Source organism: Saccoglossus kowalevskii, chromosome 18, assembly GCF_978046115.1.
Source record: "Saccoglossus kowalevskii chromosome 18, keSacKowa6.1, whole genome shotgun sequence".
NCBI classification, from domain to species: domain Eukaryota; kingdom Metazoa; phylum Hemichordata; class Enteropneusta; family Harrimaniidae; genus Saccoglossus; species Saccoglossus kowalevskii.
Genome location: NC_140658.1, coordinates 20,981,384 through 21,008,597, shown reverse-complemented (window position 1 = coordinate 21,008,597; position 27,214 = coordinate 20,981,384). Strand labels below are relative to the sequence as shown.

The 27,214-nt window shown below is 37.4% G+C and overlaps 2 protein-coding genes across 6 annotated transcripts in view; one reads left to right on the top strand and one right to left on the bottom strand.

The window, feature by feature from the left end:
* The window catches only part of LOC102801166 (putative 3',5'-cyclic phosphodiesterase pde-5), a 125,926-nt gene extending 109,447 nt beyond the window's left edge, over positions 1-16,479 (top strand). For 4 of the 5 annotated variants that reach the window (XM_085492833.1, XM_085492834.1, XM_085492831.1 and 1 more), the window contains 10 exons: positions 256-370; positions 2,527-2,666; positions 3,510-3,596; positions 4,033-4,183; positions 7,433-7,588; positions 8,383-8,555; positions 10,359-10,470; positions 12,111-12,191; positions 12,954-13,042; positions 13,521-16,479. In XM_085492833.1, coding sequence (XP_085348959.1) covers positions 256-370; positions 2,527-2,666; positions 3,510-3,596; positions 4,033-4,183; positions 7,433-7,588; positions 8,383-8,555; positions 10,359-10,470; positions 12,111-12,191; positions 12,954-13,042; positions 13,521-13,650 — 1,234 coding nt within the window. In that variant the 3' untranslated portion in view covers positions 13,651-16,479. Of the gene's footprint in view, positions 1-255; positions 371-2,526; positions 2,667-3,509; positions 3,597-4,032; positions 4,184-7,432; positions 7,589-8,382; positions 8,556-9,909; positions 10,022-10,358; positions 10,471-12,110; positions 12,192-12,953; positions 13,043-13,520 lie in introns of all 5 variants that reach the window. The other variant, XM_085492832.1, reaches the window with a different exon arrangement.
* A 5,072-nt stretch (positions 16,480-21,551) lies between these two features.
* LOC102808682 (phospholipase A and acyltransferase 2-like) lies at positions 21,552-22,413 on the bottom strand. The gene is made up of 2 exons (XM_085492990.1): positions 22,078-22,413; positions 21,552-21,635 (listed from the first exon to the last, which is right to left on the bottom strand). Exons 1-2 carry the CDS (start codon positions 22,411-22,413, stop codon positions 21,552-21,554), a joined length of 420 nt encoding a protein of 139 aa, XP_085349116.1.
* Positions 22,414-27,214: the final 4,801 nt, after the last annotated feature.

The window sequence follows — 27,214 nt, the reverse complement described above, 5'->3', positions numbered from 1 at the left end:
ATATTCAAATTCGAACAGTAATCTAAAAAAAAAATTCTCAAAAAGTCCTGTTTAAAAAAATCTAAATGTTTGAAATGAATTTTAGCATGACATTAATATTGCAATAATTAAAAAGGTTTTCTGTAAAAAAGTAAGATTTTTAAAGCTTTTTTTTTTTACAGCTGAAAGGAATTAAAACAGCCTGCTTGTATAAGTCATCATCATTTTTAGCATTACCATGGCAACCTTATTAAATGTTGTTTTTTGTTTCTACAGTATTATTGGTGTGGTGCAAATGGTGAACAAGAAAAATGGAAAATTTACAAAGTCTGATGAAGAGTCGTTTGAAACTTTTGCAATCTACTGCGGTTTGGCATTGCATCATGCAAAGGTACTACATGTTTTGCCATTTTTTTTTGTCGCTGTAAATTTGTTCTGTGTTGTGTTGTAGTGCCCTGCCGCAGCAGTACTGCATGCGTTACCATGGAGTCTGTCCCCGCACAAAGACAAATAATGATATGCCATTCCTGTACTTCATCCAATACCAAATCTTGTCATACCACATTTATTTCCAAACAGTGTTGTTGTTTAGCAATCTCAAATTGTTTATATGAAGTTTAAAATTTATTTTAACATTATAGTATATTAATACTGAGTACATTCATTCAAAACAACATTGAAATTAAGATTACCAAAAGTTTACCAAAGTTTGATGCCAGAATGAACTGAAATCCGAAATAAACTGAATTTTTTGGTTTGAAAATTAGTGAAGATTTAGATCGGTTTCTTCTTATCAGCATAACCAATTAAAATGTTGGGAAATTGCCCTGCTTTGACAAGATTAAACATCTTAAAGTTTGTTCCATTCCATTCATTGTCTACTTTCATTATTTCATATTTTCCCTGCATGTTATTTTAGATATGCATGATTTATTTTTTTCTTTTGATCATTTTTGTTTCCATCTGTGAATTACTGTATATACTGCAAGATGAGGCTAACTATTGCACTAAATATTCAGATTCATGGGCACTGTATATTAACTATTCCGGTTTATGGCTTCTGTTTATTAACTATTCAGGTTAATGGCTTCTGTGTGTTAAATATTCAGATTTATGGGCACTGTATGTTAACTGTTCAGTTTTATGGGCACTGTATGGTAACTATTCAGATTTATGGGCACTGTGTTCATGCTAGATATTCAAATTAATGAGCGCATTATAATATTCTGAGTAACTGGGATGATACTTATCGCTAGGCAAATCTGCCTCTTGCACAAAAGTGTACTTGGTTGCTATGGTGCTAGTGAGAGCAGTTCATTTCATATTCCCACATCAATTCAAAAACAATGTTCAAGTCACTGCGGCATGGTCTGCTGTCTATTTCTCTGATAATGTTTCCTTCCCACAATGCACTGGGCACATTTCATTATTCATTTCATTATTGACTTTTTAGAAATTCAGTTTCATTGGCACACCAAATTTCACCTTACCCCAATTTTTCCCTATGTGTATTAACAGTGCACATACAATCTCCTTCATATTGTGTTTTTGTGCTGCGAGAGACTATATAACAACTACATTAAAAGTAGTTGAAATGTTTGTTTTTTTTAAAACAAGAGATTGTTAATTTGAGAACTGTCTATATTTATATGGACATTCACACATTTTAAAAATCTCTAGGTTTTCCTTTTCTTTTTTTTGCACAGTTTTATAAAAACCTCAAATAAGCACAGATCACTTGTTTGAGTTAATGCTTCTTGTATGTAAGGAGTCTTGGGCATTACCATGACAACCAAGTTCATCTTCATGCTTGCTATAATACTGACACTGTAGTGTTTATAGTAGTATTTCTATAATGAGAGAATATTTAATCAACGCACCTCTCTTTTGTGTATTACTCTATTAATGTAATATGTTTATACACTTTTGAAATGCTAAATTTTGAAGAACCTCTGACCCATAGACCACCCTAAACCCTCAAAACTAGCAAATACATCATTGCACACAAAAAGTGATTCTGACTTTCAAAGTTTACACAAATAATGCTGGTTGATGGCAAAATCGGGGTTCCTTACAACAGATTATCACATGACTTAAATTGTATGCACTGATTAGCCTCTCAACCTCATAAATCTGGGTATCCTGAAACTGAATTTTTGGAATTCTTCGTCTGCCATATTTTTCCAATCTTCCCTTCCAAATCATCACGCTCCCCAGTTTAAAAATGAGGACTCTCTTATTTACATATTAGATTATTTACCATTTTTATACGTAAACAATAACTGTGTTTATTAATAGGATATTTTATGAAAAATGTGTATGTTCAAAAAATATTAAATTTACTGCTTTTCCAGTAATAATAATAATTCGTTGGGATAAATTATTTGTAGTTTTGTAATATATTTTTTTCTAATTTTACTGATCTTTTCAATCTAATTAATAAACTCTTTCGTTAAAAGCCTTGTTTTCCTGACATGCACATTGTTTCCATACTTTGCAATTGCTTGCACTCTATTTGCACTTAGCACTTAATCTCTTTCGTTGCAGCTGTACGACAAAATACGTAGGTCGGAACAGAAATATCGTGTGGCGGTCGAGGTCTTGTCTTATCATAGCCAGTGTACAGAAAGCGAGTTTGAAGCGTTACGAATGAAACCGCTACCCGTGGCAATGCCAGAATTGAGCAGGTACATTATTTTCGTTAACAGTTTGACATTATTGACTTTATCGTGTGCGGTTACGGCATGACATGTCATAGTTTCCCTTGATATTAATTTGCCACTTGTTGGCAAGAACTGGTCGTCTGCATTGTTTGCTGCTACTATTACTACTATTAATCTGTATTAAAAGCCGCGACTTCTATTAAAATGGTACAATGCAACTGAGGGGATGCAGCTTCTATTAGAGCATCTACACATATGAGAAATGATGAATTTATGGTTCTCAATTATTCAAAAAGAATGGGTACGACTTCTATTAGAGATGCTGCTTCTAATACAGATTTTACGGTACTATTATTAAATATATGTGTCCCTGTTGATAAAACAACCAATGGGTAATATTGTCTTAGTAGCAGTGAGCGAAATTTGTTATCGGACATTTGCAAGCTGCTTGGCAAAAATGTAAACAAATTAAATCACAGTGCAGTGATCTATAGATCTATATATATTGCCTGTATTGTAAGTTGTGTGAATTTTATATTGCGTAATCGTCTCTGTAAACTTTTTCTTGTGGTAAAAAATAAATCAAAGACTTTCACACTTTGATTTGGTTTGAAGAAACCAGAATAAAATTTTTCCCAAGTTTGATTTAGCTATCAATATTTGCTGAAAATGTAGATTGAGACATCAGTTGCTGAACATCTCCACAGATAGTCAAAGATTGCCAACATCAATTATAAAACAAAAGCTCCAGCAGCTGAACACATTAAAATTTCTTCAGGACTCAACACAAGTTGACAATTGAATAAAAGGACGCTGGTTCAATTTTTTTTTTCTGTCTTCACATTAAATTGTCTCTCTTTATTTCAGGTTTGACTTTTCACCATGGGATTTAGAGGAAGAAGCCAAGCCACTTTATGTGTTGTGTATGTTTAAAGATTTATTCGGCCTTACAAAGTAAGTGTACACATACAATCTATGAAGGATTTTCAATGTGTATAATCAGCAAAGGTATGACAAATTTTCTTCCCTTTGTGTGCTATGTAAACACAAAAATTTCAATCAAACAATTATAATTTGCATATTCTATTCAAACGCAAGAGATTTATTAATTTAATAAATAAGAAATATGTGATAATTGACATCATAGTTCTGATGTGAAATATTCTATTAGGCATTAAGAATGTATTATTCAATCTAATAAAAAATGGCTGACTGGCAACCATCTCCCTTCTTAAAAATCTATTTATAGTTTTCACATTTGAAGTTTGACAAATCTGAAATGTAATCAAATATGAATATCCAAGTATTTGTTTTTTATAGTCATCAGGCCCATATTCTAGGACATCAAACTGAAAAACTTTTTTGTGTATTTATTTTGTGACTATTTCAGGTTTGATTATGAGGAAGTGTGTCGATTTACATTGACTGTGAGAAAGAACTATCGCACAGTTCCATATCACAATTGGACGCATGCATTTTCAGTGGCGCATGCTATTTATACGGTTATTAAAGTGTCTCCGGATGTCTTTGATGATTTGGAGGTAAGTCTAAGATTTCCTCAAACAATTTGTCATGCCGTAAATTTAAACAACAAATTATATAGTGTGCTACAATGATTGGTATTAATGAAAATACTACCATTGTTCCACCACACCTCTACTCTGCCTTAATGATGGCACTATACCACCTCTATGGCCTTTCAGTTTGTCCCGATGCCACCATTATGTTCCAATGCCACAGTAATGTACCTAATGCCACTATGTCACTGATGCTACCATCATGATCCTGATGCCATGATTATGGACCTGATACCACCACTATGTCCCTGATGCCATGATTATGGCCCTAATACCACCACTATGTCCCTGATGCCATGATTATGGACCTAATAACACCACTGTGTCCCAGATGCCACCACTATGTTCCTGATGCCATGATTATGGCCCTAATACCACCACCATGTCCCTGATGCCATGCTTATGGACCTAATAACACCACTATGTCCCTGATGCCATGCTTATGGCCCTAATACCACCACTATGTCCCTGATGCCACGATTATGACCCTAATAACACCACTATGTTCCTGATGCCATGATTATGACCCTGATCTCACCACCATGTCCCTGATGCCACGATTATGACCCTGATACCACCACTGTGTCCCTGATGTCACGATTATGACCCTGATATCACCACCATGTCCCTGATGTCACGATTATGACCCTGATATCACCATTATGTCCCTGATGTCACGATTATGACCCTGATATCACCACCATGTCCCTGATGTCACGATTATGACCCTGATATCACCACTGTGTCCCTGACGCCACGATTATGACCCTGATATCACCACCATGTCCCTGATGTCACGATTAAGACCCTGATATCACCACTGTGTCCCTGATGCCACGATTATGACCCTGATATCACCACCATGTCCCTGATGTCACGATTATGACCCTGATATCACCACCATGTCCCTGATGTCACGATTATGACCCTGATATCACCATCATGTCCCTGATGTCACGATTATGACCCTGATACCACCACTGTGTCCCTGATGCCACCACTGTGTCCCTGATGTCATGATTATGACCCTGATATCACCACCATGTCCCTGATGTCAAGATTATGACCCTGATATCACCACCATGTCCCTGATGCCACGATTATGACCCTGATACCACCACTGTATATCTGATGCCACCACTATGTTCCTGATGCCATGATTATGACCCTGATATCACCACCATGTTCCTGATGTCACGATTATGACCCTGATATCACCACCATGTTCCTGATGTCACAATTATGACCCTGATACCACCACTGTGTCCCTGATGTCACGATTATGACCCTGATATCACCACCATGTCCCTGATGTCACGATTAAGACCCTGATCTCACCACTGTGTCCCTGATGCCACCACTGTGTCCCTGATGTCATGATTATGACCCTGATATCACCACCATGTCCCTGATGTCAAGATTATGACCCTGATATCACCACCATGTCCCTGATGCCACAATTATGACCCTGATACCACCACTGTATCCCTGATGCCACCACTATGTTCCTGATGCCATGATTATGACCCTGATATCACCACCATGTCCCTGATGTCACGATTATGACCCTGATATCACCACCATGTTCCTGATGTCACAATTATGACCCTGATACCACCACTGTGTCCCTGATGTCACGATTATGACCCTGATATCACCACCATGTCCCTGATGTCACGATTAAGACCCTGATCTCACCACTGTGTCCCTGATGCCACGATTATGGTCGTGATATCACCACTGTGTCCCTGATGCCATGATTATGACCCTGATATCACCACCATGTCCCTGATGTCACGATTATGACCCTGATATCACCACTGTGTCCCTGACGCCACGATTATGACCCTGATATCACCACCATGTCCCTGATGTCACGATTAAGACCCTGATATCACCACTGTGTCCCTGATGCCACGATTATGACCCTGATATCACCACCATGTCCCTGATGTCACGATTATGACCCTGATATCACCACCATGTCCCTGATGTCACGATTATGACCCTGATATCACCATCATGTCCCTGATGTCACGATTATGACCCTGATACCACCACTGTGTCCCTGATGCCACCACTGTGTCCCTGATGTCATGATTATGACCCTGATATCACCACCATGTCCCTGATGTCAAGATTATGACCCTGATATCACCACCATGTCCCTGATGCCACGATTATGACCCTGATACCACCACTGTATATCTGATGCCACCACTATGTTCCTGATGCCATGATTATGACCCTGATATCACCACCATGTTCCTGATGTCACGATTATGACCCTGATATCACCACCATGTTCCTGATGTCACAATTATGACCCTGATACCACCACTGTGTCCCTGATGTCACGATTATGACCCTGATATCACCACCATGTCCCTGATGTCACGATTAAGACCCTGATCTCACCACTGTGTCCCTGATGCCACCACTGTGTCCCTGATGTCATGATTATGACCCTGATATCACCACCATGTCCCTGATGTCAAGATTATGACCCTGATATCACCACCATGTCCCTGATGCCACAATTATGACCCTGATACCACCACTGTATCCCTGATGCCACCACTATGTTCCTGATGCCATGATTATGACCCTGATATCACCACCATGTCCCTGATGTCACGATTATGACCCTGATATCACCACCATGTTCCTGATGTCACAATTATGACCCTGATACCACCACTGTGTCCCTGATGTCACGATTATGACCCTGATATCACCACCATGTCCCTGATGTCACGATTAAGACCCTGATCTCACCACTGTGTCCCTGATGCCACGATTATGGTCGTGATATCACCACTGTGTCCCTGATGCCATGATTATGACCCTGATATCACCACTGTGTCCCTGATGCCACGATTATGGTCGTGATATCACCACCATGTTCCTGATGTCACGATTAAGACCCTGATATCACCACTGTGTCCCTGATGTCACGATTAAGACCCTGATATCACCACTGCGCCGTGTCCCTGATGCCATGATTATGACCCTAATATCACCACTATGTCTCAGATGTCTCCACTAGTTGTAACCCTGATGCATCTTCTATTGCCCTGATTTCACAATTGACTGCCTCAGATTTCACTACTATGTCTCTGATACAGCTACTAATGCCCTTCATCATTGCATGTGGTTTACTTTGTGTCAATGTGTATTTTAAATATTTTATCTTTCTTTCATTTCTCCCAGTGTTTAGCTTTATTTGTGGCATGTCTTTGTCATGATTTAGACCATCGAGGAAAGAATAACGCCTTCATGGTAAACAATTCGACACCATTAGCGGCCGTGTACAGTACATCAACAATGGAACATCATCACTTCAACCAAACAGTCACAATATTACAGGTAAGATTCCCGTAATTAAAACGGTGACTGCACGTAGTCATGCATGTGAAGCTACCAGAAAGAGAGAACCAAAGCCATATGGATGGAACGAGGATTTTTTGAATTTTACTGACATTCCTGCGCTTACTATGTAGATGGTACTTTTTCACCTTTTTCTAGGCTGAAATCAATAAACAAACAATCTATGCTCCTCCATGCATAAAAGGAATAAATCACCGTCCTTTCTATTGCTGATACCTCTAGCTGTGTCTACTCTGCTGGTGTTAGTGATGTTTTTAATCCCTCCACGAATAAAAATTATTTCCAAATCCTATTCAAGCTTAAAGGCCCAATTCACTTGCCCCGGGCAAGTGTGAATTGGAGGTGTGGCTATGCTAATGAGTGTTGTTAATCACTTGCATAGCCTATGACGCATCCTGTTTCAGCGATCCAACATCACGTGACTTTGATTGACAGTAGTAATTATTCAAGATTAGTCACGCATCCCTTTCCCCGGTTCATGTTTTTTACTTTTATCTGCCAAAATCTCAGCTTGTACACTATTTATTGTCATAAATACTACACACAGTCACTGCTGTGATATTCATAGTCACATACATCCACTTTGGCACGACATAATATACCTGTAAGTTCGAGAAAACACGTTTTTACCGGAGCTTGGCTGGAGCTGTTTACTACAGCGTGACAAGCAAGGAAATAATCCCTATTGTTTAGGAGCGTATTTATAGTATACCTAGACCTTTAAAGTGTTGTGGTGCAAGTAACTGTTATTATTGTTATTTTATGTCTTGCAGCATGAAGGACACAACATCTTTAGGAACCTAACTGCAGAGGAGTACAAAACGGTGATTGGTGATGTCAAACACGCAATCCTGGCAACGGATTTGGCGCTGTTCTTTGGCAATAAAGATAAACTTAAAGCAATAGTTGACTCAGGGAAGTTCAATTGGGAGAATCCAGAACACAGGTAAGATATGTAACAATAGTCATGTGACCAATCATCATGTGACCATAGTCATGTGACCAGTCATAATGTGGTCAGTCAAGTTGAACATAATACCAGAGACATTTAATAATTACGTGAACATTATCCTGTGATGTTTTAGTGCATGAGTGTCGATTACAAGATTAAAAATGAGTCTTACAGGAATCAATTGAAGTACTGATTATGAATATAGCTGGTTGTTGAAATGTAACAATAGATCTCTCAAAAATATTATTTCTTTCATTAATATGTTAATTAATGACAACTGGAATGGTGTAATAAATTAGCATTTCGATAAAATATAATGTGTGTGTTTCGAACTTATCATACTGTATTTATATTCTACAATTGTACATTTCTTGTTTATATCATACACTACAATGTGTGCGCACAACATATATTGCACTCCCTAGTATGCCTGCAAACTTGATATTTGAACTCCCTAGTACACTCACAATGTTTGAACTCCCTAGTATGCTCACAAATCACAATGTTTAAACTCTCTGGTGTGCTTAGAAACTACCATGTATGAACTCCCTAGTATGCTTGTAAACCTCTTATTCGAACTCCCTAGTATGTATATAACCTCAGTTTGGACTCTCTATTATGTTCAACGATAACAATGTTTGAACTCCCTAGTATTCTTACAAACCACACTGTTTAACTCCCTAGTATGCTTACAAACCACATATTTGAACTCCCTGGTATGCTTACAAACCTCACAGTTTAAACTCCCTAGTATGCTTACAAACCTCACAGTTTAAACTCCCTAGTATGCTTACAAACCTCACAGTTTTAACTCCCTAGTATGCTCACAAACAGCACTATTTTAACTCCCTAGTATGCTTACAAACAATACTGTTTTAACTCCCTAGTATGCTTACAAACAATACTGTTTTAACTCCCTAGTATGCTTTACAAACAATACTGTTTTAACTCCCTAGTATGCTTACAAATCACACTGTTTGGAATCTTCAATCACACTGCTACTTAACCTAACATGATCATCGTTATTAAATACTAAATATCAGAATTTAAGTTATTTAGTGAATATTTGTAAAATCGAATAATATACACTATTCATGCCATGTAATAGAAATAGTTAAGGGAGGTATGCACACGCATGTGAGTGATTATGTAAATTACTTTCATAAATGTAGAATATGCATCTGATACATTTGTGATAATCTTCTATGTAATGGCACTACCTAATCATTTGCATAATCAATAATTCATTAATATTAATTAATTCTCTTCTTTTTAATGCTGCATTTGGGGATTTATCTTGTCTGTTTCCATGACAACCACATTTTGTTCATTATTACTAATATGGCAGAATGCGAACACGAGCACTAAGTATGACTGCATGTGATCTGTCTGCTGTCATGAAACCATGGGCGGTGCAACAAAAAACTGTTAAAGTCATCTTCGATGAATTCTATTCACAGGTACTTTTATAAAGACAAGAAAGAAATGTAATCTGCATGCTTATATATGTGTAATAAACCTGTTTTGTTGTCAGAGAAACCAATGAGTCATGGTACAGCGCCCTCGCTTTCATGAATAGTGCCCTGTCTGTTATGAACAGCGCCCTCAATTTTGTAATTAAGAGAGGGTACTTGATTTGCTAACTTGAATTATATCCAGTAAAAGAAGGTTTCTCTTACTGCATGATAAGTTTATGAATTCATATAATTGTGATGTTGTTTTTTTTTGCTGTGATCAATGTCTTTTTAGTTTAATGCATGTTTGTGTGTTTGTTGTGTGTTTTCAACGTTCTTCTAGATATTTAAGAAATGCCATTGCTATGACCGGGGCTGATCTTTGTGCCAACTCTAAGCCTTACCAAGTGAACAGAAAAGTGGTCACCGATATATTTGAAGAATTCTGGCAACAGGTGGAGTCTTTGCTCTTCTCTTTTCACCACACACTGCAGTGCTGGAATATGCCATATTTTTAAAATCTGCTACATTCCCGGGGCAGTGTTTGTGATTCTTGCAATATGTGCTTGCTTTTACTAGTAAATAGATGAACAAAAACTGCAGTTTAATGTAAGAATCAATATATATGATAGAGGATACCAAATGAGTGACCCTACAATATCTTACGTTTTAAACGAGTATAATAATTTTGGCAAATAACAAATGAAAATTACTTCCCCAGTTTAACCTTTTCACCACCAGTTCCCTGTTTTCAGCACAAATTTACAAAATAGTCCTGTTTATAGTCTTCCCTTGACGATTGGAACAAAAATAGTATATTTTTTTGGATGAAAACTGAAAATTGACTCAAATTTTGTCTGTTGACTTCAAAATTGGGGTTCATTTCCAGAAATATTGAAGAATATAAGAAAAAAGTGCAGAAAAATTTGGGCGAGAATGTCTGGTGGTGAAATGATTAATAAATCTGATATTGTAGAACATGATGGTAATTTATGATCAAGACATCATAAAGTATCCTGGCTAATTTGCATAATTGATCGTTGTTCATGAACACCAATTGCGATTGAGAAATATCATATTTATTTATATTAACAGTTTTGAAATAATTCAAACCATTGTCTTTTCACAGTCTGTGAAAAACTGAACTTTGACACAATAGCTCTGTGTCTTACAATTGATTTACAATTGAAGTAGATCTGAGCGAGGTACAGAAAAATAAAGCGGGCGTCCATTTTATAATTTGTGTTATACAAATTGTGCTTTTATTTTGATTAACCTGGAAAATAAATAATCTATACATTTTTAACTGAGTAGCATGATGACCAGAAACTTGAATATTTTTTTTTTCTAAATAGAGTTATCAGTCTCTTGCTTGGATTGGTTTAACTGTTGTACCATGCCTCAGTTTAGTACCAAAGTTAGACTGCCCTCAGTGTTGTAATTTATGTTCTGATGGTAGAAAAACAAATTAGAAAACATATACAATATTACAGAAATCATCTGTTCTTAAATAACTTGGTAAATGTCAATGTCTTGAAATTTCTAATGTGCAAAAATTATTAATTTACATAATTGCTATATTGTACTTATGTTTGATTTGCCACTTATTTTTATTTATCCGATAAACACTAATATTGTCTGATTGATTTTGAATATTGAAGAAAATAGATAGATCAAATTATACTCTCAAATTTCTGTATGGGTTCCCAATATGTCTTAATAATATGTCAAAATAATGAATGGGTTCAGGAAATTGGCATATAGTTTTATAAAAACAAAAGCATTGGGTTCTGAAAAACAAAAGCATTGGGTTCTGAAAAACAAAAGCATTGGGTTCTGAAAAACAAAAGCATTGGGTTCTGAAAAACAAAAAAATTGGCATCTAAAAACAAAAGAACCATGGATTTTTAAAAACATAAGATCATGTTTATAAAAGAAAAACAAAAACTATAAATTTTCATGTATGAATCTAATCAGGTTAATAATAAAACAAAAATATCAGGTTCATAAAAACAAAAAAATTGGAATGTAAAAATGCCAGGAGGAGAACATGGAAATTATTTTGTTTTAACTTTATTTTTTGTGGTTATCGTAGGGAGACGAGGAGAAGAATCAAGGTCGACAGCCTATTCCAATGATGGATAGAGATCGGGCACATGAACTACCAGCCAATCAGGTAATCAGTAATCTGTTAACTAATTATGTTCAGAATTGTACATCAGCAAATCTTGTGTACTGTAAAATGACTAATTTTCACTGGGTTTAAATTTCACTGATTTAGCGTTTCAGGCATATTTAGTGGGTTTAAAATTCACGGTTTTATTATTTGGATAATGTGTTCCATGCTAAATTTTACATATTCATTGGGTTTTAATTTAGCGCATTTTCCAGTCAGCGAAAAAAGCCAAATTAAAACCCAGTGAATAATTAACCCCTTTACAGTATGTATACTGTTCCTATGACTTCATAGATGCTGATCACATGACATATATACTGATCACATGACATATATACTGATCACATGACATATATACTGATCACATGACATGTATGCTGTTCACATGACATAATGCTGATAATATGACATGGATGGTGGTCACATGACATATATACTGATCACATGACATATATACTGATCACATGACATATATACTGATCACATGACATATATACTGATCACATGACATGTATGCTGTTCACATGACATAATGCTGATAATATGACATGGATGGTGGTCACATGACATATATACTGATCACATGACATATATACTGATCACATGACATATATACTGATCACATGACATAAAGCTGATGGTGGTCAAGTGGAACTAATTATAAGTGATTACCATAGTATGACTTTGTTGAAAGTCATGTACATTTCTTTGCTGCAATGAAATATAACAAAATTTCTTTTCTTTTCTTTTTCTCAATGACAGGTTGGTTTTATTGTCGGCATTTGTCTGCCGTGCTATGAATTATTAGCTAGAGTATTACCAGGGTCAAAGCCAATGATGGAAGGCACAGCGTAAGTACAAATAAAAAGAATTGATCAGTATCTCCATTTTTGCTTGCACTCAGTGAACAATCAGTCTCACTTACAGATTTTCTAAAAAGCAAAGACAGGATAAAAAAAGTGGTAGAAATTAGGTAATTTTACCAAACATCTGTGAAATAAAGGAATCATTTGATGTTTGGAAACAGTATGTGTTCCTTTTTTGAGTTGCAGGGCTACTGTAAAATATTTTTATTTTAGCTGGAATTCATTTTCACTTTGTATTGATTATATTTTTCCTGATTGTTGAATTTAGTTGAATATAAATAAAAATTGGTATATTTGCTTGATTTTATTTTCACAGAAACATCCTTTCAGCAAAAATAGCGAAAATAATATAATAATAATATAAAGCCATAATTTAGACAGTATATCATTTGAACTGTGTATAAATGTCGTTATTTGGATAGAATAAATAAAATATGACTCATTATTGCTCATTTTTTCACAGGAAAAACCTTCAGAATTGGTCTGCACTTGTAGCAAAACAGAAAGCTGAAGAAGAAGCTAAGAAACTAAAAATGATAGAAGAGGCTGCGGATCCAGTCGGGGTGAAAGAAGAAAAAGAAAATGCGACATAGGTTTTAAAAATGATTTGAGAAAATGTTTGGGAATTCTGCCTTAATACTCTCAATGAATAATGGAAGTTTACAGTCAACTACTTTTTTTCACCATGGTCTCTTTCTGTTAAATCTCTTATATATACTTATACATACAAATACCCCTTGTATGGTGTTTCTATGGAAATGAACATGATGATACTTTTACTTACCAAAATGATAGTTTTGTAATTTGTAGTGAACTACATACAGTTAACTAGTGACATGTGCTAGTTACTGAAACGTCACATTATTAAAGCTGTCATGTATGTGATATTTGTTTTATGTTTACAAATCTAATAATGCTAAATTTATTTGTTGCTTTGCAACAAAATTATCAATAAATAATCTAATAGAGAAATGTAGATGTTTGAAGAGCGATATTTTATGTAGATACCACGGTATATATGAAGTAGTTAGATCATAATTGTGCAATACACATCACGGGATACTGAAAATAATAATGTCACTGACATTTCAATAAATATTTCCCAAAGAAGCTGATTTTAATGAATGCGTATTCCAGCAGAAAATGTACAATTTTCAGTGTAGGACAAATAGGCCTTTTAACTTTGGAATAAAGAGTAATAAAGTGTTTTTTTTTGTAAATTTAATAAGCTCAGTATTTTAAGACGGATTTTAAGAAAGATATTGAATGAACAAAGAATATAATTTGTTAAGCCTATTTAAAAAATACTATGTTTAAAATTTGTTTCTGTTCGTTGCCAATCTGTAAGTTTTGGTTCATCTAGGGAACCCAGAAACATTCTATAGAGGCTCATTTTTACAGCAAACTTAAGGAGTATCATTGTAAGTAATCGTGATTGTATTTTTGCCACAAACTTAAGGAGTATCATTATAACGAATGGTGTTTACATTCTCCTTTAGTTGCCCAGGAAACCAGTTACTGAGATTTTTTATGTCGACCCCGATATATTTAATGCAGATACTTTTTTATTGTGATATCAAGAAACATTATTTTTGTGGTGAGTTAAGGGGTCAATCTGCAGAAAACTGGGTACATGTAAATATGTAATTACTGTATGTCTACTTAGCATTACCTCAATAATATTCAATATTTTTAATTGTTTTAGAATTTAGATTTTAATAAAATAATGTATATGTTGTACATTTTGATCTTTTTTCTATGTATTTTGCAAGAAATAGCTATAAAACTATATTGCTGTATATATAAATGCTGACATTTTCTGCACTTTTATTATCCTTCCGTGTATTCATAACAGCAATTTGATGCAAAGTTATACGAGATGTAATTCCTGGTATATGCAAGTATTTCTGCATAAATTTTGGTAGAATTCACTTATTTAGCATTTTTGTTATGCATCAGTTTAAATAGTCTGAGTCATGAAATGTGAATAAAGCTCTTACAGAATTTGCAACACTTACCAACACACACCTTCAGGAAGATTCAGGTTTATTTTTTCACATGTCGCCACTAGGGGGCCTTTAAACAGCTCCCTCTAGTGATGGGTATTGAGTTTTTCATATTTATAAAGCATTTGTTATGGAAGTTATTTTATAAGTGTGGTATTGAAAATCTGAATTTGTGGGAACTATTGATTTGTGACAGTTTTCATAATGGTTTAGTTGTGGTAAGTCGAGCCTGGTAATTGTGTTACCTAAATGTAAAAGTAACTTATTCTTTAAAAGGGCATCTATAGCATTGTTTATTTCTAATCATTGGTATATTGACAATCTGACCAAAGAATTATTTTTAATTTCACTCCTTTTGCTGATAAGTGAAATCCGCTAAATTCAATCAATGTGATCCTGTAGAATTACAATAGAACTTGTTTTTCTATTGATAAATCCGTTAATTTTAATGTCCGTGAATAAACTCAAAATATCGAAACAATGACATCATATATTCGTGAAAATTTATGCATCTATGTATTATTTCAGATATGATGTCATCATGCCTTCATATTATTTATGAATTCATAAATTTTTATAGTAAATAGAGGGTGCCATTTATGTATTAGGGGTGGTGTTTGTAACAATGACTGACAGATATTTCTCTATGGGAAAACATTTGCTGACGAAATATTATTAAATATTATTATCATATTATGCATTATTATAAAATTACATATTCATATTGCCCCTTTGGTTCAACAAGTTTATAAAATGGCACCCTCTATCAGATATGTGTATTCAGAAAAAAAATGTATTCTTTTTTTCATATAAAGATCAGTTTTTTTTTTGCATTTGATAATCAAAGTATTTTTTTATCCATCAAGCACAGATTGATAATTCAACATATGAATTAGGATGCACTTTATATGAGAAGTTAAACATGCAGGAATCTTGTTAGGGAAGTATAATAATTAACATGGCACATTTGTTCAATAATGTTATTGTTACATACATTATTTTCAACCTATCTCTGTATATCATACTCACCATAAGAAAAAGTGGAAAAAGTGGAAGTTCGTTCATTTCGACTACATAGCCGACATGTACAACTTGTAATGCAGTCAATATTTGTGCACTTAGATATTTATAAAAATGTACTTAGCAATGTAAATATATAGCGCCCTCTACCAATGTACAGTGCCCTCTTGTGACGAAAATGATAGATATTTATAGTTATGAACAGTGTAGCAAGCTGGTACCCGTTATTTTTATGTATTGTACCAGTTTAAAGTCATCCAGTTTGATGATATATCTTGTCAAATAACAGTCATTTTTAGACATTTACCAGTGTTTTGTATGTTACTTATGTTCAGTATAATACTAGAATAAGTATAAGTTTTATTAATAAAACATATTTACATTTAGAAGATACAACTTGCTTTGTCTGTTTGTATAGATATGTGCAAAGAAAAGTGGCACTAAAATTGAAGCGCATCTTTTACCATTTTTCTCTATTTTTTAACTGAGCCAAATGTATTGGTCGTATAAGGTCACATGGTGTATTTAGGATAATATACTAATTCTCTTCTTATAAGATGTGGACATGTAGTTTTAGCCACCGAAAGCTTAACAGCTCAATTGCCTAGTTTGACAATGTGAGGGTACACTACTGTTTGGGGAGGGGGCAATTTGTACTAAAAACATAATAGGGTGCTCAGTAGTATAAATTGCAATCTCGCACTTTACCCCTGTAGAACAGCTGGAGGAGCTGACAGACCACTGTCAGCTGGTTGTACACATTTTAATAAAATAAATGCAATAAATTTACTCTACAGGGTAACCATCTTGAATACAACTTGGATGTAAAGAAAGAGACGAGTTGAAAATGTTTTTCTTTTTCAGTTCCTACAAATCAGGAAAAATTTCAAACTTTCACAGCAAAATGATCTATTTGGGTAACATTTGGCCAACCACTAAAAAAATTTGGCCGAATTCGTCATTTTTTTGTTTGGGAAAATGTCTTGCATATGAACATCTAATTATACAAAAGAACAAGCCATTCATACTCACAGTGACAATCTGATTGGCTGACACAAGCCATTCATACTCACAGTGACAATCTGATTGGCTGAAACAAGCCATTCATACTCACAGTGACAACTTGTTTGGCTGACACAAGTCATCCATACTCACAGTGACAATCTGATTGGCTGACACAAGTCATCCATACTCACAGTGACAATCTGATTGGCTGAAACAACCCATTCATACTCACAGTGACAACTTGTTTGGCTGACACAAGCCATTCATACTCACAGTGACAATCTGATTGGCTGACACAAGCCATTCATACTCACAGTGACAACTTGTTTGGCTGACACAAGCCATTCAAACTCACAGTGACAATCTGATTGGCTGACACAAGCCATTCATACTCACAGTGACAATCTGATTGGCTGATACAAGCCATTCATACTCAGAGTGACAATCTGATTGGCTGACACAAGCCATTCATACTCACAGTGACAACTTGTTTGGCTGACACAAGCCATTCATACTCACAGTGACAATCTGATTGGCTGACACAAGACTTTCATACTCACAGTGACAATCTGATTGGCTGACACAAGCCATTCATACTCACAGTGACAATCTGATTGGCTGACACAAGACATTCATACTCACAGTGACAACTTGTTTGGCTGACACAAGCCATTCATACTCACAGTGACAATCTGATTGGCTGACACAAGCCATTCATACTCACAGTGACAATCTGATTGGCTGACACAAGCCATTCATACTCACAGTGACAATCTGATTGGCTGAAACAAGCCATTCATACTCACAGTGACAACTTGTTTGGCTGACACAAGTCATCCATACTCACAGTGACAATCTGATTGGCTGACACAAGCCATTCATACTCACAGTGACAACCTGATTGGCTGACACAAGCCATTCATACTCACAGTGACAACTTGTTTGGCTGACACAAGTCATCCATACTCACAGTGACAACCTGATTGGCTGAAACAAGCAATTCATACTCACAGTGACAATCTTAGCTGACACAAGCCATCCATACTCACAGTGACAATCTGATTGGCTGAAAAAAAGCCATTCATACTCACAGTGACAACTTGTTTGGCTGACACAAGTCATCCATACTCACAGTGACAATCTGATTGGCTGACACAAGTCATCCATACTCACAGTGACAATCTGATTGGCTGACACAAGCCATTCATACTCACAGTGACAATCTGATTGGCTGACACAAGCCATTCATACTCACAGTGACAATCTGATTGGCTGAAACAAGCCATTCATACTCACAGTGACAACTTGTTTGGCTGACACAAGTCATCCATACTCACAGTGACAATCTGATTGGCTGACACAAGCCATTCATACTCACAGTGACAATCTGATTGGCTGACACAAGCCATTCATACTCACAGTGACAACTTGTTTGGCTGACACAAGCCATTCAAACTCACAGTGACAATCTGATTGGCTGACACAAGCCATTCATACTCAGAGTGACAATCTGATTGGCTGACACAAGCCATTCGTACTCACAGTGACAATCTGATTGGCTGACACAAGCCATTCATACTCACAGTGACAATCTGATTGGCTGACACAAGACATTCATACTCACAGTGACAACTTGTTTGGCTGACACAAGCCATTCATACTCACAGTGACAATCTGATTGGCTGACACAAGCCATTCATACTCACAGTGACAATCTGATTGGCTGACACAAGCCATTCATACTCACAGTGACAATCTGATTGGCTGAAACAAGCCATTCATACTCACAGTGACAACTTGTTTGGCTGACACAAGTCATCCATACTCACAGTGACAATCTGATTGGCTGACACAAGTCATCCATACTCACAGTGACAATCTGATTGGCTGACACAAGCCATTCATACTCACAGTGACAATCTTAGCTGACACAAGCCATCCATACTCACAGTGACAATCTGATTGGCTGACACAAGCCATTCATACTCACAGTGACAATCTGATTGGCTGACACAAGACATTCATACTCACAGTGACAATCTGATTGGCTGACACAAGCCATTCATACTCACAGTGACAATCTGATTGGCTGACACAAGCCATTCATACTCACAGTGACAACCTGATTGGCTGACACAAGCCATTCATACTCACAGTGACAACTTGTTTGGCTGACACAAGTCATCCATACTCACAGTGACAACCTGATTGGCTGAAACAAGCAATTCATACTCACAGTGACAATCTTAGCTGACACAAGCCATCCATACTCACAGTGACAATCTGATTGGCTGAAAAAAAGCCATTCATACTCACAGTGACAACTTGTTTGGCTGACACAAGTCATCCATACTCACAGTGACAATCTGATTGGCTGACACAAGTCATCCATACTCACAGTGACAATCTGATTGGCTGAAACAAGCCATTCATACTCACAGTGACAACTTGTTTGGCTGACACAAGCCATTCATACTCACAGTGACAATCTGATTGGCTGAAACAAGCCATTCATACTCACAGTGACAATCTGATTGGCTGAAACAAGCCATTCATACTCACAGTGACAATCTGATTGGCTGACACAAGCCATTCATACTCACAGTGACAACTTGTTTGGCTGACACAAGCCATTCAAACTCACAGTGACAATCTGATTGGCTGACACAAGCCATTCATACTCAGAGTGACAATCTGATTGGCTGACACAAGCCATTCGTACTCACAGTGACAATCTGATTGGCTGACACAACCCATTCATACTCACAGTGACAACTTGTTTGGCTGACACAAGCCATTCATACTCACAGTGACAACTTGTTTGGCTGACACGAGCCATTCATACTCACAGTGACAACTTGTTTGGCTGACACAAGCCATTCATACTCACAGTGACAATCTGATTGGCTGACACAAGACATTCATACTCACAGTGACAATCTGATTGGCTGACACAAGCCATTCATACTCACAGTGACAATCTGATTGGCTGACACAAGACATTCATACTCACAGTGACAACTTGTTTGGCTGACACAAGTCATCCATACTCACAGTGACAATCTGATTGGCTGACACAAGACATCCATACTCACAGTGACAATCTGATTGGCTGACACAAGTTATTCATACTCACAGTGACAATCTGATTGGCTGACACAAGACATTCATACTCACAGTGACAACTTGTTTGGCTGACACAAGCCATTCATACTCACAGTGACAATCTGATTGGCTGACACAAGCCATTCATACTCACAGTGACAATCTAATTGGCTGACACAAGCCATTCATACTCACAGTGACAACTTGTTTGGCTGACACAAGCCATCCATACTCACAGTGACAATCTGATTAGCTGAAACAAGACATTAATACTCACAGTGACAATCTGATTGGCTGACACAAGCCATTCATAGTCACAGTGACAATCTGATTGGCTGACACAAGCCATTCATACTCACAGTGACAATCTGATTGGCTGAAACAAGCCATTCATACTCACAGTGACAACTTGTTTGGCTGACACAAGCCATCCATACTCACAGTGACAATCTGATTAGCTGAAACAAGACATTCATACTCACAGTGACAATCTGATTGGCTGAAACAAGCCATTCATACTCACAGTGACAACTTGTTTGGCTGACACAAGCCAACCATACTCACAGTGACAATCTGATTAGCTGAAACAAGACATTCATACTCACAGTGACAATCTGATTGGCTGAAACAAGCCATTCATACTCACAGTGACAATCTGATTGGCTGACACAAGCCATTCATACTCACAGTGACAATCTGATTGGCTGACACAAGCCATTCATACTCACAGTGACAATCTGATTGGCTGAAACAAGCCATTCATACTCACAGTGACAACTTGTTTGGCTGACACAAGCCATCCATACTCACAGTGACAATCTGATTAGCTGAAACAAGACATTCATACTCACAGTGACAATCTGATTGGCTGAAACAAGCCATTCATACTCACAGTGACAACTTGTTTGGCTGACACAAGCCATCCATACTCACAGTGACAATCTGATTAGCTGAAACAAGACATTCATACTCACAGTGACAATATAATATTAAAACTGACATAAACATGCTGGATAACAATGTAAATGAAAGAATGATTTCCCGACACTTAAAGGGCAATGGTCGTCGCGCTGCGCATGTGTGGCATTTGTGTTGATAAACATTGATTGTCCCACAATCCAATGCGCTCTTCTAATGGAAATAACAAGTATGAGGTTTGACCTGGGCTCAACTTGCACTAATTACCGCCAGTGACTCTTTTGATACCTTCCAATCACCTAAAAATACCCTTGGCTATACTATAAGCTCGATAACGTCTCAGTTTGTACTCGTTGATCTGCGCAACCGCCAAAGTCGCAATCTTTAATTATATGAGACCCATATATCTCGCGCATGCGTGGCGCGACGACTACCACCCTTTAATCAACGATATCTTCCACGGTGTCTCGAATGCTGTCCACTAGTTCTATCGGCTTCTCGAGAACGTCCGTTATTCTTTCGCCCTGAAATGAATTAACAATAGATATACGTACTGTTATTCAAATATGTATTCTCAAAAGCGTTATTTATCTTTTACATTACGTCACTCGTCATTACATAATGCAATCAATGTGATTCGGATAAAACAACATGAAGGATGCTAGTCAGTTCTGGGATACACTTGCACGCATGAAACACAGAATACACTTGGAATGCCTTTCAAGAGTACTGGATTTAGGAGCAATGCTGCATCATATCACGAGAAGGCAATGGACTTGGCAATCTGCAATTTCGGTATATTAAAAACGGTTTAAAGCGCGGTGGTCGTCGCTCAGCGCGTGTTCGAATTTCATGTAAATAAACAATCAATTTTACACGCGTTGTATACGTCGCTATGAGTCCCATATCGAACAGGACGCGGCACGACGACTGCCGCCCCTTTAACTAGTTTGGCGCAATACGTACCTGTATGGTCCAGCCGGTTTCACTCCCATATCGACACTGTGTAGCGAAGTTTTCACAGTTGTGGTAGAGTAGATCGAACTTATACAATTCACCGACTCTGTTACGAGCTCTCTTCACTATCTTCGCTGTACTCAGTGGGGTGTGTTCGATGTCATCACTGTTGTTAACGCGTACTTCAACGCCCTTCATGACCTCGGCGAATGGTTCTTCTTTCACCCTGGAAACATCGCCGTCTTTCAGAAGTTGTCCAGGACTCCCGGTCGAGTGAACTATCATATGAACACCTTTTATTTTCCCGATGAAGATTCCGGCATGTGTACAAAGGGCGTATTGCATTTGAATGATGTCCCCGGGTTTGGCATGTTCTTGAAGTTCTTCGGGTGTTTGCCACGAGGAAACTTTCATAACCCATCGCCATTTTGTTTTCTCCTGAAAAATATTAACGACATGGTGTCATTTTCTTCAAGCTCAAGCGCCATATAATGACTTGAAGCAGGAGGGTCGTCACCTGCGCACGCGCGGGAATTGAGTCCCAAGCGACGATAAACAACACACGCTAAAAGGTAAAGGCTCATGAATAGACGTTTGTTTGTAAACAATGACACGCTATGGCCATCTGACGCATGCACAGGTAACGACTCCCCCGCTTTAATTTATTTTTAAGAACAAACAATAATTATTGTATTCACTAGTTATTGGTTTGATGACAGCAAAATTATGATTATATTAAATTATATGCAGCAGCTACTACTGACACTTAAAGGACGGTGGTCGTCGTGCAGCGCGTGTTCAATTTTATGTAAATGTAAATAAACAATGTATTTTCCCCGCGTATATGTCGCTATGAGTCCCATATCGAACAGGATTCTTTGAAACTAATTGCGTTGATACAATGTGCTAGATGCGAACATCACACTAGATGGCTTATAGGGGTAGAGAGAACAACAATTCACCAACAACAATCCGAACAATTTATGTTGCGTTCATAGTTTTTAAAGCGGAGGGGTCGTCACCTGCGCACGCGCGAGAATTGAGTCCCAACCGACGATAACAACGCGTGCTTAACAAGCAAAGGCTCATGGGTAGACGATTGTTTGTAAACAATGACACATGCGCAAGTGACGACACCACCGCTTTAAGTGTTAGGAGATATTTAATGCGCAATCTGAATTATTTAATGTGAGACAGGCAAACGTTCGTACTCGGGTCGTGAAAAGTGTGCTGGTTACATATGGCGAAAACAATCATTTGTTGCGATAGGCTCTATGGAAATTATGACGAAGTATTTTTTTTGAAATAGTGCTTTAATATGGAATATTACGGAAATTGTTCAAATTGCATTTTCGACAGTTGTTTAAAGTTATACAATAACACGCACTCAACTGACATTTCATGTTATTCCACAGTATGTTATATGTCGTAAACTTGGAGCACTTAGAAAAATATTATTTCGAATATATAAAAATATAGACGCCTACTTATACTGTTATTTTGCGGACTTTTTTTCACATTTTGGACTTGCATATTTAACTTCATATTCGTTTTTGGAAACGGGCGAGCAAACAAAATTCAGTCAAACATTCATAATAATCAAGGCAGTACTTTTTGAGTTACAGCAAACACAACAAATATCCACTCATACACGGATGCATATTTACTTCGCAAAATAGTTTCCTAGATAGAGGGCGCCACTGTTTGTGTTTACATGAGGCGTAGCGGGCGCTGTTTTGCCGCAATGCCAATACACGTACACAAATTATTCGGTCTACTTACATCCGGGTCATGATATACTAACCTCATTGATCCATGCCTGATGTCGTCCATAACGACAATGTCTTACTAGCGTGTACACGGGATTTCCGGAAGTACTGTATCTGACTATTTCACCAACTCTCATACGCGCAAATCTTACAATTCTTCGCCGAGTTTCAGGATCATGTTCAATGTCGTCGCTGTTGTTAACACGGACACGAACTCCCGCTGCTGCCTGGACAAAATCGTCTTCCACCACTGTGGCACTCTCGCCTACTTCTTTGCGCACACACCCGTGGACCACCCTGGGGCCGATATATTTCCCCAAACAACAGCAACCGGTGCGGTCACTGTCGATGTATATACCGGCATGTTCAAATCCAGCATGTTCAAATTCAATTATATCTCCTGCCTTGGCTTCTTTAACAAGTTCCTCCGCTGTCTGCCACTTTGAAACCCACTGTGTAATCATTGTCATCTGAAAAAAACAACAAACAAACAACAAACAATTATTGTTTTGATTTATTTCCTTGATCGTTGGCATCGCAAGTCGATGTACTACCAGAAATGACATGAATAATTCACCTTCAGATCTTCCCGAAAAAGTTACGGAAGTTTTTAAAAGGCGTAGTTGTCGCGCCACGCATGCGCGAGATATATGGGTCTCATATAAACAAAGATGGCGACTTTGGCTGTTGCGCAGATCAACGAGTACAAACTTGGACGTTACCAAAATTTGTTACGTGATTTGAAGGTATCGAAGGAGTCGCCAACAGTAATTAGTGTAAGTCTCGCCCAGGTCAAACCTCTTACTTCGTACGCGGCGCGACGACTACCGCCCTTTAATATTGAAAAACGTATTTCATTCTAATTAAACGAAGACCTGTGATTGACATGACGGTCGGCATAGCTGTAGGTCCATCATGATGATAGCTATTCTTGTGTCGGCGTTTTGTCTGAGTAATGGTATTTTAGTCATTTTTTATACATTTATAGTAGTGTCATTAAATTTGTTGTATTTTCAGATATTAGGATTTTTATCGACACGAAGTGTTCTGGTTCACAAATACAAGACGATATAGGTACACCATTTCCCACAGTCAGAAACTGTCACCAATCAATAGTAATTATTATTAAACACTCGCCAGCGCGAAAACTGCAACAAAATTTAGATTTAGGATTTAAGGGATTTAGGTCGCCTAGACCGTGCGTAATTCTAGCGACAGCTAAGCATTTCTCTCAATACTGTGGTCAGTTCCCGCTTTATGGAAGTATCCAACAAGTCCACCAGGAATGTCTACTCCAGTGACGTCATATTGCCACCAGAGAGTTACGGTTCGGGCATTAAATCCCGGGAAAACGGAACATCAAACTAATCGTGTTTGTCACCATAGTGTACATGTAATTCGAAAAAATACGAAAAAGAAAAACATTCTACTTTTAACGATACCGTTTGGCGTCGCACGTTTTCGGTACGCAAGTCAATGTTAAGAACCATGACTATCTTCTAAGGACACCGAATGTAATAGAATTGACTAAAATAACATCACAAAACTAAAGACCGACTAAAGAGGTATGGCCCCACACCTACGGTCGACAACAAAGGGATATCAGGTCGTTTTGATTGGTCAAATATTTGTTTTCAACCATTTATTTTCAGTCATTAAAGTGAAAGGCAGAAGGCTGTGGACTTTATAAATTTTTTTATAAATATAAATTTTAGTAAATCAAAATGACAGTTTCGCGAGCGTTTTATTTTGGATGAGTGGGCGGTCGTATTTGCTATGAAGATGGAGATCAAATTTACATTTTTTGGGACAGTTTGAGTTGTAATAATGACCATGTTGATATAACAACTTCAAAAATAACTTAATAACCCTAACGTTTTATGGCTCATAATTAAAGGTCAGAGGTCGTCGCGCCGCGTCCTGTTCGATATGGGACTCATAGCGACGTATACAACGCGTGTAAAATACATTGTTTATTTACATGAAATTCGAACACGCGCTGCGAGACGACCACCGCGCTTTAAAAGTCCATTAATATAACCATATAATTTTTAAAAAAGGCACTCTGCTTGAAAACAAGTTGATGTTACTTTTGATGTTGGCACATGGCTGCATGGAATGAAAAAGTCCCCTATCCCCCTTTATGTTATACCCTATAACCCTTAGCAAAATATAATATGGTCAAGGTGGAAATACACTCCTGCCCTATGTGAATGAAAAGACTGAGTTATGTGTTCCTTATCCTGACGAGGTCGCGTGCGTTTCGCCCTCCGCGGTGCTCCAAACCCAACACGGCCGGTGAGTGCCTACTCACGCTTACATGCCAGGATCCGCGACCCCCTCTTTGTACTTAGACTATTATATGTAGCAGTCTGAACTTTCTATTATCCTTGGCTCAACTTATGACCTCCAAGCTTATTATTATATCTCGTTCGCTTCGTTTTTTGTCATGTTATTCAAGTCCCTGACTTTTAATCAGGGACTCTGTTTGAATGTTTTCTTTTAATTTATAAAACGATTCATGAGTGTTGAATTATCTTGATATTTCAGACACAAGTGTGAAAACAACCTTGAGTGGAAAGTGATCGTGAAAGAGACTCACATATACCATTTACAAGTATCGTGAACACATTGATATTTTTCCTGTCTGAAGGGTAGCACGCGAATAGTGACGTAAAGATGTTTTCAGCGTAATCATCGTAGAATTATATATATTTATTTTATGCGCATGCTCATTGTAGAATTAACGCTTGGTAGCGTGTCAGGTTGTTGGTACTCGTTAATCTGCGCAACAGTCAAAGGCGCGATCTTTGTTTATTTGAGACCCATATATCTCAGGAATGCTGTTAATACTAGTATATGACTTACCTAGACAATATGCAAAGAAAAAGCAAAGACCTTATTTTCTATGGTTTATAGTTTGGTCACAGTCGATCCCTCTGTGGTTTTATCCGGAGTTTTCGTTTAAAGACGTAATCAAATTCTAGCCTGTGAAACAACAGCGATGCAAAACCGTCACGGTCCAACAGAAGTATATTTCACCTTTACGACACAATATACTCACCTATTATATATGTTGAGTTAAGTTCGAATTTATGCACCATGGAACTGAAAACAGAATGGAAATACAGACTATGCGAGTGTCATGTGATCTCATTCATGTTCACAGGCGTGGTCGAGGCCAGGGTTCATACTTGTTTGTTTGAGATACTTGTGGATCTCAATGGGTGAATGTGCCTTCCTTTGGTGCTACGATATCTTGTTCACGCATGCGCACATCGACTTTCTTAATGTTACATTACAAAAAAAGGCATCACCGATAGTTTTTAAGCAACAGAAGCAAGCAGCGTGGCGAAATGAAACGCTGTACAAATTAC